The sequence below is a fragment of the Antedon mediterranea genome, chromosome 11 (assembly GCF_964355755.1).
Source record: "Antedon mediterranea chromosome 11, ecAntMedi1.1, whole genome shotgun sequence".
Lineage (NCBI taxonomy): Eukaryota > Metazoa > Echinodermata > Crinoidea > Comatulida > Antedonidae > Antedon > Antedon mediterranea.
The window spans coordinates 7,754,886-7,772,625 of NC_092680.1; the positions used below are offsets into that span (position 1 = coordinate 7,754,886).

Below are 17,740 nucleotides of genomic sequence, written 5' to 3' on the forward strand. Positions count from 1 at the left end.
TCATCATCAGATTATCATATAACATTGTTCTGCATCGTAGCCATCGCATACCATTTTATAATTATCATTTATACAATCACCATCATCATTTGACATCATCATCATCATCATCTGACATCATCATCATCATCATCGCATTTATCATCTGGCATCATTCGCATTGCATGTAACTTTCATCATTTATATAAATCGTCACGATCGTTCTCCATCATTATCACATGAACCATCGTTGTCATTTTGTAGTCATCACGAACGTGTTATATCATTCAAAATTGCATGTCATTAATAATTATCGTCGTTCTCGCTAATAAATTGAGACCAGGGCTTTTATCAATCTTTTTGGTTAAGTCAAAATAGTTATGATAATAAAAATATTTGTATCTGTCCTTTTTTGGCCTCACGTTTAATCTGAACCTATAGGTGATCAGTTAGTTTCCTAACGTAATAACCAAAACGTAAAGGGATATTGTAAGAAATATTTCTTGTTTATTAATTCTCATAATGAATACTAACTATGATGAAATAATTTGATTGACAAGGGCAAGCGCGGTTGAGTTCAAATCAAAGTGGACATCAATTCAATTAATATCTATTGATTTGTTTCTGATGAAGCTTTTCACCGCGAGGACAAACCTCAAATCTCAAATTGCCCATCTGTTTCATAAAAATCCAATGCCATCTTATAAACTGGTGGTAAATAGTTATTGTTAAAATCTACATTGTAATATTTTGTTTAGAAAATACTCGCACTAAGGTAAAAATATGTACAAAAAAATTATTAAGCCACTAATTCGTTGTTCTGGTCTATAAAGTGAGTTCCTGTTACCGAGGTTTGTTCATGGTTCATTGTTAGAATTAATATTACATTCATAAAATAGACAAATTTTGATAGACATACACTATTAAAGTAGATGGGGAGTTCCCCACCGGTTGTAGTGATGTAATTGTTTTTGTCTGGCATGTATATACTGTACAATGGTTACCAAACAGACAAGCACCCGCTTATTTTTGTATACTATTGAATATTGTAAATATAATTGTGAATTGTCAAAAATAATGTTTTACAAATATATATACAGTATTTTTAAACTTGAAAATATAAACTAGGAAGACGTGAGATTAATGAATATTATTAATTATTATTATTGTTATAAAAATTAATCAATTTTCCTTTGAGTATTGTAACAGAAACTGCTGATAACCACAATTGCTCAAATACATTAGATTGTAACATTGCTGTTAAATTTATTGTAATGCTCAATCGTGCAGACTAAATGATTAATAGTTTGTGAACTGCATTTCAGAATTCAAAATGTAGAACATTTCTATATTTTCCCTGCATTTTCAAATCTTTTTCTACCGGATACAGTATAATGTTTAATATCAGATGTCAGCCTCGTTGATTGATTCCATCATATTGCATCGGTGTTTCTATAAATATTGCACCTCTCATGATCAAGACAGTGTATTATATTGACATGTTTATTGGTGTATTAAAGTATGGAGTTTAAATGTTTCGGTACGCTGAGTTTGATACCCGTGTCTGCCTGTATGTCTTTGTGCTCATGTAGCTTATACGTAATATTGTTACACAGTTTAATGTGGCTTATTTCCAGTATGTTATGAAAAATTTCCTGAAATTGTAGCCATACATTTTTGTTTGTTTCAAAATGTAAAAAAAAGAAGAAAACCATACGTTAGATAAGAGAAAAAAGAACTTTGTAAAATCTAAGATTAAATGTAAGCCATAAAACTATTAAAGATGTATTGTCACCCTGAAAAAATAATTTTTAAACATTTTTTAGGTTAAATATGCAATTTTAATGTTACATAATAGTTATTCACTTTACCAAAAATTTGATTGAAAAAATAAATATTTACATGAAAAAACTAAAATTTAAAGCAAAAAATATTCAAATTGGCTGCCAGCCAATTGGTTTTTGGTTACATTTAACCATTTATTTTGTCTTTTTATAAGTCAAAACATCATTTTTTCTTCTATGAAAGTGCCTAACTTTAATAAAGCTGCAAAATATTTAAAGTCTGCATTTATTAATCTTTATTTTTTATGTTTTTGGGGGACAAATACATCTTTAATAAAGTGGTAATTGTAATACTAATATGCCTGCAATAAGACCAAAACAATTCATAAATCATTATAAGACGTACGTCTGGGTCTTGTTTACATACTGACAGAGAAGTTTATTTGCCACTGTGTTAGACTATAGAGAACTCCATGGTAAACACTTGTACAGTACAGTACACGTAATTATACCATACTAGCCTTGTTTATTGATGATGGCAGCTAATGCTTACTTCAATTTGACACCAAAATAATATGGTAGCAACTTTATGATTCAGTGAAAATATGCTGGTCTATGCTTGACTGAAACGCTTAAAATGACATACAAAACAACGTGTAATTAAATGTACTGTTAGGCATAGTTTCCTGTGTCATTACTCTTTCAAATTACTACTTTCCCGATATTTACTCCCATTGTATTTAGAACCCCTAATTTAGGACACCCCCCCCCCCCCCCCAGTTCAGAAAATATGAAACCAACGAGGGAAAATATGTACCCTGCATGCAGCCAACTTGTTTGAAAAAAAATGTGATGTGCCCAAATAAGGTAGTAATATGCATAAATATGGTAGTGATGACATCATCATCACATTTTCTTGTCACATGAAGTTTGATAGTGTAGACAGAGCTTTAGATATTGACTGCGGGGTTGATGGACACTGTGTTGGGTCCTTGAATGTGTCCCCTTATCAATAGGGGTTCTACTTCTCATGCTGGTTTGTGTCGATGGACTAGAAATTAGATTAGAATATAAAATGATTGATTGAACATACTATGATTACTACTACACAGTACTTACGGTAGTTTTGCATCGAGCCATCGCTATTGAGTTCTACTAAGTGATGTTGTGTTCATTATCTAGTTGAGACTCTAGTTGCAATACAGACGTTGGGGGAGTATAGAAGTCATTATGTTAGATATCTATTCAAATTTTCAATTTAAAATAATTCATCTATTTTTAGGCGAGTGTATTATTATTTGTATCCGATCATTTTCTTGTGACCTGACAACATTTTAATTAATTTTCACCTTCATTTGAATTACAAAACGCTCAAGCAGGCCAGCTCTCTCTTTTTATGTCTCTAAATAATGACCCTAACATTCATCATACACTTATTAATTTGCATAACGTTACACGGTTTACAGTGTACACTTCTTTCGATACAAATTTATTTAAATTATTATGAAGTTTATAAAAACACAGTATTGAATGTTGTATGTTTAGTGTTTATTCCCTGCTATCAATGTAGTCATTGCGCATGGTCATGTTAAAATGCATTCTGGGAAGTACGGATGTTAGATATTTATAAATACTTCTACTGTCTGTGTTTTACACGGTACTGGTAACAGGCTGGGCGCGTTTATACAACACGCTATTACACGCATATTCTACACGCCTACGAAAAGTGTGTTGTATAACAACAAAGAGATTCCGTGTAATGAGATTTTAATTGCAAAAAAGGCTACTTGGCTGAATCCTAAAATTTGGTGGATTCCCGGTCGCCGTTACCGTGTTGGAAGTGTCCTCAGGGTATATTTTGACCTCTCGTTAAATTAGGTCGTAATATCAATCATGTCATGCGACATTGCTAACAAGATTGGGCCCATTTATTGCTTCTTCGCTGCCAGCAATCATCCTCCTACCACGTCTTTTACGCCTAGCCTAGTGGGGCCAACTCGTAGTGGTAGGCCTAGTAGGCCTCTATCGTTTCCCACTCCAAACAGAATAAAAAATAACATCGCAAAAATGGCATCTTCTTCCATAGTGTATAGATGAAACAATGAAACCCTTAAAATAACTTTTATTAATTTAAATGAACCGAGAACAAAATAAACAACAATGCAAACGTGAACGAATACAACAATAAAAATGGTAAAAACCGCCCGAATACATCGGACAGCGAGGAGGCGACGATGATTGTTGACAACTCAGCCAATTCAAGCGCGATCAACGATTTGACCTTTTATCCTAGCATGCACTGCGTGTTGATGAAACTTCCGGTATAACACGGTATCGTGATTTCTAGTATAACAGCAAACGTTAAGGTGGGTTGACCTCGGTCCGAACAACACGCTAAAAATTAAAGCCGTGTTCAAATTTAGGGTGTTGTATAAACACGACCATATGGGTCATTAATGTTATTATGCAATTTATTCTTTTGTAATTGTTTTCACGGCACATCAAAATGATGAATATTAATTGTACTGTATATACCATATTTCTATAGCATAGGCACCTGGGAAGATGAATCGTCCCTGGGCATACCAAGTCAACATTGCTTCCAGCTTGTGTCTGGTTTTAAAACGAAATATAACATGTCTTCTTCTCTTACAACTATTAATTATATAACATGAAACATAGACTCATCATATTCGAAGAATGAAAAGAAGAAACTCATCTCCGTCACGAATGTTAAACGAATGACTTGGTTGAGTGTAACCATGCTCACAACATGACATTTAACGTGGGCGGACATGGTGAAGAAGTACAACGCTGACTGCATACGAGAAGCCTTATCTAGTCTACATCGGACATCTTATTAACATAATTATTTCAGAATCTCTGAATGGGTCGATTGCATTCACGATAAGATGGCTTATAACTTTAATATCGTATCCATATACACATTGAAAAGACAAATTCAGACCAGCACATTGTGATGTAAATTACAGGACTGATAGACCTAAACCGTAAAGGTAATCAGCCAGCGAAAAATGCCAAGCCTGCATGGAACATTACTCTTCGTTCTATACCAAAAATTGTCGCCTGAACTTGGCTTATTCATTATTACAGTCCCTGCCCGACAATATATAGCTATATAATTGAGGTATACTAGAATCCATATATTAAGGGAACACCTTTGGATGAAGTGTCCCCTGAATAGAGGGATTGGCTGAGTGTTAAATATTTATATATTGCTGCTCATTCGTTTCAATGGAACGTGTCCGCTCAATAGGGGTGTCACCTGAATACAAATTTCCCAAATAAGGGGTTATACTAAGAGATTTTAATAAGCATTTTCTTATTGGTATAGTAATATAATGAATAGGAAAATAGATGGGCGACTTAATATCATTCATCATAATTTCGGTTCATCTATCTATTAACTTACTAACTTTATCTTATCAGGTCATTTAATCAACATATTAATAAGCATATACATTTGCATACGGTATTGTTCGCCTGTATTATATTATTATAATGATATAGCCAAAGCTTATTGCTATACAAATGCATGATTAAAGTGCTTATCAAGGCCATATTACTATTATGACATGAGATGTTTACTGCTTCACATCCGGGTACTTTCTCGGACCTTATTGAACATTGATTGTAACATTGCAACAGATTGGTTCAGGAATATCTACTTTATGAATTTGTTATTGACCCAGAAGGTGTATACTGTATCAGTAAGTTATTTCTACATAGATAAAATAATTTGTACAACCTCGTTTAATCTATTAAACGTATTCCTCTGGTACAGTAGCCCCTATTATTAAGGGACGCATTTGGGACCTAGCAAAGTGCCCCCTCAATAGGGATTGGCCGTATTGTTAAAACATGCATTTACCCTCGTTCGTGTCCGAGGCAAGTGTCCTCTCAATAGTGGTGTCCCAAAAGAGGTTTTCTACTGCAATTGTAATATAAATATGATTGATTGTGAAACAACCATGATAGTACGCATAATGGTTATTTGTATTTCATAGATAGTACATGCTTAGAATTAATGATTGAACCCATTAATAAAACCGACGCTTGATGAGCACCGAACCTTGCCCATCTCAGGGGCTCGTTTTTAATACAATGTGTCTAGCTAAATAACACATTTAAGCTTCAAGACATTTCTAGTTATAATATCACTTTACAAATTGTTGGTTTATGAGCGGATAACAACACAAATGGTTGTTTAAGTCTATCAATCTCAGTGCACATATTCCCCGGACTATACAATACAAACGATTATGTTATGTGCCAAGACATCTTTCTTTGAGATTACACCTGGTGGATTTACAGTTCTTCAACATCAATGTTCATTATGTCATTAGTTTTGCTGTTTTATAATGTCATGCTTTGTTCATTTCTGTTTATTATGTCAAGTATGTATTGTAAACTTGTGTGTAGTACATAATGTATAATCACTAAAGTTTTGTTACACTGTAATTTATATTTGTATAATTCCCTCTATGTCAATAGATTAAAATATCTTGACAATACTGTAACATTTTGGTTTGTTCACGCTGATTTCTTCCATCAAAGCTTCGTTGACCCCAAGATGTTTAACTTTTTTTTTAGTAACGTTGATTGTTTTGACTGGAAGTGTTGCATGAATCCTTTGTTCCGTTTTATAATTTGTCATATATTTCAATGATAGGCCTGTTATTAATTGTTGTTTAATATAGGAAATTAATTGTAATATTGCCTTTTAGTTGGAATGATTTCGCAATAATGCAGGTAGTTTTAGGCCTTTAAGACTACCACAAAATGTCCTTGTTTTAACGACTCCATCCATTGAATATCAATTTGTTTGCCTTAGACACTGTATGCCTAATAAACATAAAAAGGTGTATTGGCAGACTTATTTATATTTTGAATTATAATGTTTTAATTTAATTTAAAAAAATCAAATTCTGATTTCCTAACTGTTATTATTTAGGTCTTTGTTTTCACGACGCTCTACTCGACGCAGCTTTCGAGTCGAAAATTCATTCTGCGTATTCTCAGAAGTATATGAGCATGCGCGGGATGAATGTTAACTGCATAGTGGAAACTTGAACCCGTAACCTCTCCTTATGTAGGTAATTACCATGCGACTGAATTCTAGAGGGGCCTATTAGTATTGTTAAATATATATCCCCCCAGACACACACTTTCTTTATATGCCTATACGCATTATATTCATACTAAGCGATAGACAATTGTAGCTGAATGTCAACGGACATCATAAATGTAAATAATATTCAAATCACATAATATTCGAATAATGTAGCACAAGTGAACTTAAGAAAAATGTTAAAAACATTGTATGAATATGATATTCTCATCTTAACTAACATAAAAAATATATCAAATTCCTTATGATCTTATTGATGTTTTACGAGTAACAATTGCACGTCCTTCCATCCAGTTCATGCAATGATGCATGGTAGTTTGAAATTATTATTAGTATCATCATAATCATTAACAACGTGTGCAACTTAATTAGCTAGATATAATAATGCGAATGACATGTCGTAATTCGTGTTTCACGTAGCATCACTGTCATTTGTGTGTCGTCGCATCAGTTGTCAACCCAGGCGTCAAATACAAGGCAGGGATATTAACACGTTGTGCATATCTACCAGGCCTACTTATTTTTTTAACTATACTATTCCTAATATATGTGTATTTAGTAATCTAAATTCTATCAGTGGACGTGATGATTCTAACACAGTATTGCGAGTGTTTAATTAAAGGGTGGTTCCTTTTTATACTTTAATCGGAATGCATCATTAAAAAAAATTGATCGATTATCAATCGCAATGCCAACACTTGAAAGACTATACTATAGTATTATTTAGTACCCCTGGTCATCAGAATCCGTATCTTTATTTTTATAATTAATATCGTATCATTTACATTTTTTCCCCTTTCTCATCAAGTGGAATTATCAATATAATATTAATATCTCACCGTACTATTGTTGATAATTAATATTTATAAAAAAAAAATGTTATTTAAAACATATTTATACAGGATAACATAATTCAGAAATAAGATAGTGCAACTGGTGTATGGTAATGTTTAAAATGTACACAGTATATGAACGGACGGTTGATGACGATGATAAGGCCTCATTGAGCATTTCAAGACACAACCCTAACTGGCCTTCCGCATGTAATTATCGTTGACGTTGCCAGTAGTCCACGCCAAATTGCGAGGTGTCATCCTTGCATAGTTATGAAAAATGATATGACTCTTGTGAACGAACATATAGTCGTACTCATGTGCACATATAATGCACAAAATCGTTATTTTCACATGCAGCCTACTAATGTATTCTATAATTGTTCGCCTTTAGATATATACTCTTAAATAAGAGATAAATGTATAAGAAATAGACAGGGCAGTGGTGCAGATAATAATCATAATAAATACCTACATTTCATTATTCATTGCATTGATCATCTACTGTATCACTCAGGTGTATTCATTTGTTTCCCTGCCCACTCTGAACAATTCAGTATTTAGTTTCTTCTGTTTTTCTTATTTTGTTTGTATTTTCTAATATATTGTTACATAGTTTATAAAATGTGCATCTCACATTTGCCATGGTGGCAAAGAAATCAGTCTTATACATATCGTACTTGACAGTATAGTCCGATCTAGATCCACACTGGGTGCCGTTAATAGTCATCACCAGAAAAACTGTTTTTGTTGATGTTAGACTTAATGTTGTGTTTTTCTTCTTTGCAGAGTTCACCGTATTCAACAATCCTTAAGTCTTTAATCAGTTTATCAACAGTGGTGCTGTTAGTTCTTATAGTAATGTATCATTGCAGAGAAATTAAGGTAAGCAAACATTATTCACAAATGCGTTTAGGGGTTTCGTTACCACAATACAAAAGCAAATGTTTTAAATACAACATATTACATGAACTGATGACATTTGAATTATCATCCATCAGTGCGTTTACGAATTGCGTTTACTTAAAATGTTAACGCTAACACCATACAAATGTTTTGAATACAACACCAATGGAAATTCAATTTATCAATTATATGCGTTCGGTTTAGGGATTGCGTTTACTTAAAATGTTAACGCGATACACATTACCAATATTAGGCAAATACACCAACTATGTAATTTCGTTATCATTCTTTAATGCGTTTAGGGATTGCGTGTACGTAGAATGTTAACGCGATACATAATATAAATTGTGGTAAACGGTAATGACCACCAACGATTTGACAAACATGTGTAACAAAAGTGGAATAAATATGACTGATAAAATACGTTGATTTCCGATAGGCGACATACACTTTTGGCTCGATTATTCTAACCTTAGGCGGTGATTGTGATTGCTTCTGTTCATTGTCAATAGTAATTCATAATATAAATTGTCGTGATGAATATATCAGTGCTATTGGAGGGTTGATAATTTGTATAATGCGTCCGTGTATAATTGTTTAGAACAATATTGTTTATAATTATAAATAATGTAGAAATATCATCATCATGATTATCAATCATCATCATTATTAATCAACATTATCAATCATCATCATCATTATCAATCATCATCATCATTATCAATCATCATCTCATAATTATCATCATTATCAATCATCATTATCAATCACCATCATCATTATCATCATCATCATTATCAATCATCATCTCATCATTATCGTCATCATCATTATCAATCATTATCGATCATCATCATTATCATCATCATTATCAATCATCATCATTATCATTATCAATCATCATTATCAATCATCGTCATTATCAATCATCACAATCAGTATCAATCATCATCATTATCATTATCAATCATCATCTCATCATTATCGTCATCATCATTATCAATCATTATCGATCATCATCATTATCATCATCATTATCAATCATCATTATCAATCACCATCATCATTATCATCATCATCATTATCAATCATCATCTCATCATTATCGTCATCATCATTATCAATCATTATCGATCATCATCATTATCATCATCATTATCAATCATCATCATTATCATTATCAATCATCATTATCAATCATCGTCATTATCAATCATCACAATCAGTATCAATCATCATCATTATCATTATCAATCATCATCTCATCATTATCAATCATTATCAATCATCAACATTATCGTCATCATTATCAATCATCACAATCATTATCAATCATCACAATCATTATCAATCAGCATAAAAAATCATTCCAACTCAACATCAGATTCAGTGGTCCCAAAATTTGGAATAATTTACCCATCAACATCAAGAATAATTTAATTTATTTGTAAATTGAAAGAAATGTTTTATATCGTTATTCTGATTTTAAAAGAAATAAATGTTTACTTAAATGTTTACTTGAATCATCATCATTATCAGTTATCATCATTATCATCATCATTATCATTATCATCAATCATAATCATTATCAATCATCAAATCATCAAACAAATAAAATAAATAAATCATTATCAATCATCATCCTTATCATCATCATCAATCATAATCATTATCAAATATCATCAGTATCAATCATCATCATTATCAATCATTAACTCCATTATCAGACTAGACAGTGTTTTTATGTGTTATGATTGTTTCATTTTTTCTAAAAATTAAATTAGAAAACTAGCAGGCAGGCATGTTAATTCCATGAAATATACTGATGCCTTCATACGGATGTTATGTTATACTTCGAAACGATAAATAACATGCTTAATTATTTTGGGTGAATACAATTACACGCCTGTAGATAATATTATTAATGGCGCTATGACCAAATATAATAATAGGCCTATGTAAATATAACAGAATTCCTATGGTATACCTTTCTTTACTATTACACACAATTATTTAGTTATTCCTAACGCAGTGCGACTTATAAAGGTTATAATTTGAATTTTATTGTGAAACGTTGTTGTAGTCTATTTATAATGTAAACGACTGTCGAATTATTTCATATAATATTGGTAGTTAATCTGCGTGTGACCAATAAGCCTAGCACTGTATAACAGTGTGTATACCATGGTTTAATAACACTGTTTGTGCGTTTTCTTTACGTGTGTTGAATACATTTCCCGCTGTTTCTTTGCAATAAGATACTCTTTGGCGTGAGGGTTGAGGCAAACCGTCGAGTTTCAGCGTGTATTCACTTACAGATGGTCTAACTGCGCAACATTCCGATCAAACAGATGCTGCTGCTTCACAACAGAGTGATATATAATTCCAGAATACTAAATAATAATAATAATGTAACGTTGAAACAGTCCTTATTTATTTATGTTTCAGGATATTTTTACTGCCTATAGATTAGATATACAGTATATATTGTGTATATATTTTTTCGATTTCCATAAATTATGATTTACAAAACAACCACGACCGAGAAATATATTGAAGTCGTTGACCTTTTAAACATACGCCTTCACTACGTTCAACATAAATGTGCCGTATACATAACAGATTGTCCGCCTACATTTTAGACTGTACAACATAATGTAATCTGACATTAGCATATGTTTAAACAGAAAGGTCAATTTTTATTGTATAATAATATCTTCGTATATATATATATATATATATATATATATATATATATATATATATATATAAAAACACATTAGGCAATGAACATTAATTCGAAACCGCCCGATGATATACTGAAATTTAATTAATTTGAAACGATAAAGATGAGGAAATCTGTGAGAATGAGAAAAAGTCGCCCAAACCGAGACTCGAACTCGAACCGCCTGCTTGATATGCAGATGTCCTAACCATTAGACCACTGGGGCTTTCATGGTATTGTTCAACCTCGATATATAAACAGACACAGAACATGAATTCTAAACCCCCCAGTAATATACTGATATGTAATTAATTAATTTGAAACGATTATGATGAGGAAATCTGTGAGAATGAGCGTATCAATTTGATTTATGGTGTACGTGCGTACAATTGAAGGACTATGTTCCGCCGTACCACGCCAAGAGAGAAAGTGTTAAAGAGTCGCTATCCAATCGAATTTGAACAGTAACCATGAAAAAGCCCCAGTCGTCTAATGGTTATGAGATCCGGGTGCGAATCTCGGTTGGGTTCTCATTTTCACAGATTTTCTCATCTTTATCGTTTCCACTTAATTAATTAAATTTCAGTATCATCGGGCGGTTTAGAATTTATTCTATGCCTGTTGTGTTTATTATACACTTTTATATTTCCAATCACGTTTTAACAAGGAAATGCGCAGTTTAATACACAAGGTAGTGCACACGAAAGACGTGATGCCTGGACAGGCCTCGAGCAAAGTCACTACGCTACGTTCAAGACATGATGAACAATGTACCAACAATAATAATATGGACTGGTTCACACGTCGTTGGAGGTATTAGGACTAACTGATACACCACGAAGACTGACTTGATGCACATTTGGGGGCAATGTACTACGTACGACATAGGCACAAGGCAAGTGAGTTGACCAATCACAGCGAATGATGCTCTTTAACTTCGTGATTGGTCAAATTACTTGCGGCGCACTTAACATCTTTGCGTCACGTCCAAGTTGCAACATCTTTTTACTTCTTTTGGTAGGATAGGATAGACAGATACTTTTTTCACTCAAGCTCTCTCTCTCTCTGTTTCGGTGAGCTCTCATAAGGGAGCTTCAAAGTGCTGTAGAACGGAGCGGTGTAAATGGTTCCTCTGCTTCTTCGTAATTTGTTGGTTATCTTAGGATATTTAATGGATTATTTTTGTCTGAAAAACGCTTAGAAACATTGTATTATTCACTTATTAAGACTACCATTATTATTATTAATTAAGTTTAAATAGGTGGTCTGCTGGTAGTAATGAAAGAAAAGAAAAAGTTATAGTCAAGAACGTATATCCAAAATAAAATGCATGGAAGTGAGTTAAGAGTGCATCGACCAATGCTTATCAACGCCATTTGCAGTAGTCGTGTATCCACAATGTTTTTCTTTTCCATTTAATTCAAATAGAAAGCTGAGTAAAACCGCCATGGTACGATTTGCGACCTTCATGATACTAGCAATTCAATTTTATAGCATTACACTCTACGATAGTAGCATATGGCAGAATATCTTCTCATCAATGTCGTTTCGGTTTTAGTATAACTTATATTTCCTAATCGTAATTACAGTCTACAGTCGTTCTCGTTTACCATGATAAGAGAGGGCGCTGTCAGTAATAAACGTTTGTTTAAAGGTGCCTAGAAATTGTATAGGTTTGTCCATCATGCATGTAGTGTTCATAATGATATCTTCGCCATGTATGTGTAGATTATCAACTACACTATCATTAGGTTTGTTTAAAACATGTAATTATCGTCACATTCGTCTCAATATGAGCTTTCAGGTTGCAACTAATTATTGTGCCATTGTTTTTTTTTAACACTTTGGTCGTCGTCAAACCCAATTTCGTCGTCGAAACATGTGCATTTCAAACTTGTTTGGATATACGGTCTAAAACGGTCTAGTTATACGTCCTATGTCGTACGTCCTAGGCCCTAGCAAATCGATAAGATCTGTAGCAAATATTTTACGCGTTTTCCCATTTCTCTCTCGTAGGGCTAGTTATACCATTGTAAATTAATTAAAATATGCTTACTATTCAGTTAAACATAATATGATGCAAATTGGATATTCCGCCCACGTCGCTTCAAAATATAAACACAACCAAAGACAATAGACCTACTACTATCTACTATCATTGACTTACACTAACTCCAAAGCTCTGTCTACACTATAGACACAAAAGGTGTGATGTAGGCTACCCAAATATGGTAGTGATATGACATCATCATGTCTATACATGGGCACATTTTTTTGTAACATAAAGTTTGATTGTGTAGACAGAGCTTTAGACTGAAATTACATTGTGTGGAGTTTAAGGCATAGTTTAGTTTAGCAAGTAGTGTGAATGCAGGCGTATAAGGAATATTAAATTAGCCATGTGGTACCGTGCTGTAGTAAAGATATATATTATAAGCGGTGGCAGTGGCCAAGATGTTCTTAGAGCTGCCTTGTGTAGGCCTAAATTTTCATAAAAGAAGATGTGCAAAGCACATCGTTAACTATATACATATATCTTTTCTAACCACCAGAAATAACTTTAATACGTAAAACCAGCTGATGTCATTATTTATCAGATCAATCCTGAAACATTAACAGGCGGCCCTCCATACATAGTCTGTCGATATCATGACGTCATAATGTGGATTGCTGTCGTGTTTTCTGTTTTTCGTAGTATATATAATATAGCTAACCATAAGCATCATGTGCGTCTTTTTAATTATAGCTCAATTTAACTCACTGTCAGATTCTATATATAGACTTAAATATATATAAACATGTTGAGAATATCTAAAAATAGACTTTGTATTTAATCTATATTCACTACAAGTTGCGGAGAGATGATTTATTCATTATATTCATGTAAATCAATTATTAATATTAGATATCACTGTAGCTATGTTATTTATTTATGTTGTATTATCTTGATTTGATATCCTGTGGAGATATGCAATTAAAAATTAGTGGATTTAGTTAATGACTTAATTATGATTTGCTCTATCTAAACAATTTGGAAACTATATGACTTTTCATCGGTTTACTAGCCTACGGTTTACAGTGCTATTTTATCTAACTAGCCGTAGGAAGTTGTGGTTTTTATGTAGGCTACATTTAATATTTAAAAACAAATTCTTCTGTCAAACATCTAATGCTCTACAGGGCATGAATATACGCAATGTATTTACAATTAAAAACGTATACATTGATTGTATATTTATTTGTGTTTTTAATGTCTTAGGCTATATGAATAACATATTTTCCCAGGCTAGATAAATTGCAAATACACTATTCTCCGAAAGGCACTGCAAACCGAAAGAGTTGTAAACTTTAAAATAATGTGATTTAACACTGAAGCCCAATGAAAACAAAGGCTACACCAGTATTATAATATCCACAACGAGGTATAGTTTATATCGATTCAAGCATATTGAACTTTCAGCACCTGATGATTAAAGAGTGGTTTTTATCACCATCATGAAACATTATGTATAGTGTGAAAATAAAATGTTGAAATGTTTAACTTGGGTCATGTATTGAATTTTCTATAAAGATATTTATTTATATATTACTAAAGCCCAAAGATTCTGCACTCACTCCATACAAAGATTAGGGATATGAATATTAGATTATTATATTGATATAACAATATAGTACCTGGATAGGAAACATAAATAAAGAACTCAAAAAAGCAAATACATCGATCGCAAAATTAATGACAGACCATCAGACCACCGAAAGATGGAAACGATTAGCGTACGCAATGTCTAACCCAAGACGAATAGCGTAACGGATGATGATGATAAAAATATAAAGATTAGAGCATTTTCCCATTAAATTACTACCGGCAGCTCCATTGGTGTAATAATAAATAGCAATATGCTGTAGTTTTCGTTGGTTAGCCCTATACTTAGCCCAAGTCTCTATTTATTGTTTTTTTTTATGTTAGTCCACCAGTCGGCGTTTCCATTTTTAGTCCAGAAATTCAAACTCAAGCTCAAAGTATTATACGTATGAGCCATATGTGCCAAAATATTTATATTTTTACTAAGTCAAAACTCCGTCTGAAACACACACTACCAGGCCTACTACGTGTTTAGCATATACGTCCGTTCCTCAATACCATGGTGATAATATTGCTGTGACACTGTCACGTGCCAAACAATTCGTTTCATCGTGCACATTGACATGACTTTCGTGGGAATCAGATAATGACCCCAAGCCAGTCGTATACCTGTCAATTGACTTACTATAGTCTGTCTGCCGTGTATCTTTCCAAGAATCGACTGTACATTCGTGGTAATCAGATTAATATTACCCATAGCAATTTCTATTCTAAGCCGTTATATAAAACACTTAAGTATTCTATTGCATTTGAATTTTAAAACAGAGCATTTTCGACGACAAACCGATTTCGAAATTTACAAATGTAAACCTGGTTACAGCACACACGTGATCACCACTATGGTGGTATATTATTGATGCACTTATTTAATATAAAAATAATCGTGCTGTCCCATTTGACTTTATATTTTATATTTGAGAATAAACTTCAAACATTATAGAATTACAACACCCGGTCCTGCATATGCTATAACAGCTTGTAATTACCGTATTGCTACACTACTGCTTCGCAATGTGTTTTATCTTAAAATAAGGACGTTGTTTGAATTTTGAAATATAAGTATTGATTTAAGAAAATGTTTACGCTACGGTACTGTTTAAGAAAAAAGTATACATAGTAATACAGCCTACAGATCCTGTCTTTATAAACCATTAATATTACAAAATAGTTTACAGGTATTTTGTAGCTCCTCATCACCAATGTGACGTTCACAGAAGCAAGTAGACGTCACACAGATGAGACAGAAAAATAATAATTACTGTTTGATGACGATTACAAGTAAATGACGATGTGTTTTTTTGGCCAAGATCTTGTTGTGAGGTTGTAATTTTTTACGCTTTGCTGTTAAGAATTCTTTTGTAATTTCTGTTTATGCTTATTAAAATTTCACTTTGGTGTCTATGACACATATCTGGATGATGTCATCATGTCCATCATCCTAATAGAATCCGTTATTACCATTTATACCTACATAACTGTGACGTCACAAAATACATTACCCGTGTATATGATTTGATCTTGATTGATATACAACGAATTACTTTCCGGTACAGAATATTATCTATACAGTCATTCTATATTCCATTACCATATATTTGTAATTTATTAGTAAAATTTGAATGAATTCCATAGATAAATTAAAAAGAAAAACCGGTATAGTATGAATCGAATTCATTCATCGAAATTATTTTTTTTTAAATTTATTTAAAATGTTACGGTTCGTCTAAAAAAGAATAATTGTCGTCAACATAAACATAGCTACTTGATAATTTAATTGAATAACCTTTATTTGTGTATCTAATTTGTTTCAATTATCAATAGGCCTATTTATATTTTAAATAAAGTAATGCTTTGTTTTCTGTATGGAAATTGTATATTAAATATAAACATTTTGTCTACTTATGGTCGTTCGTTATCACCATTATAAACAGGCCTTTAGTGTATGGCAGGTGCTGCTAAAAATGAATAGCATTGTTAATAGTGATGTGTTAACGTTGTATTCTGTACTTTAAGCCCGTTCGCCTGTATTGAATATATTTGTTACATCACAATTCGTTATTATTCAGGATTGATAAGCCAGTGAAAATTATGATTTTCATGTCAGATTTTTTTCATATTCTTTTGATTTATATTGGCAACATTCATAAAATCTATAATGTGAGAAGATTGAAAAGAAATTTCTTCTACGATATAGCCTAATGCTAGAGGATAATAATCCGTAGACGTTCTCCAGCCTAAAGGCCAATTTACACAGACAAGCAGTAATGCATTGGTAAAACTACAGTATCTATTCTGAGCGGAAACCGCCCGTCCGCTCCGCGTTTTGTGTAAATGGTCATAAGGAATAACAGATTCTATATTCTTATTACCGTTATCGCTCGTCTGTGTAAAAAGGCCTTTATGCGGACTTTTTGTAATTTTTTTCCACTTATATGTCACTTAAATAAAATGAAACATCGTCATTTATGTTTAACAATCTAGTTATTGTGTTATGCTTGCAATATGCCTTCGAGACAAACAATGTTCTGCGGATGCTGGTCCAATCCGGTCTTCTTGTCTAAATAAGAGATTCAAACCAATACATTGTTGAAAGGGTATTTTATGTACACTTATCTAGGCTTAAACTTTTCTTACAATCTCTACCTTCATATAGCCTGAATCTCCGACATAAGACCCATTGCTTTTATTCAAAATACATTGTAATGAGTCAGATTATCT

General features: G+C 32.6%; 1 protein-coding gene across 2 annotated transcripts in view; it reads left to right on the forward strand.

The window, feature by feature from the left end:
• Positions 1 to 17,740, forward strand: part of LOC140063147 (small conductance calcium-activated potassium channel protein 2-like) — a 78,777-nt gene that overhangs the window by 36,286 nt on the left and 24,751 nt on the right. For both annotated transcript variants that reach the window (XM_072109600.1, XM_072109601.1), the window contains exon 3: positions 8,538 to 8,633. In XM_072109600.1, the coding sequence (XP_071965701.1) occupies positions 8,538 to 8,633 (96 nt within the window). The remainder of the gene's footprint in view (positions 1 to 8,537; positions 8,634 to 17,740) is intronic.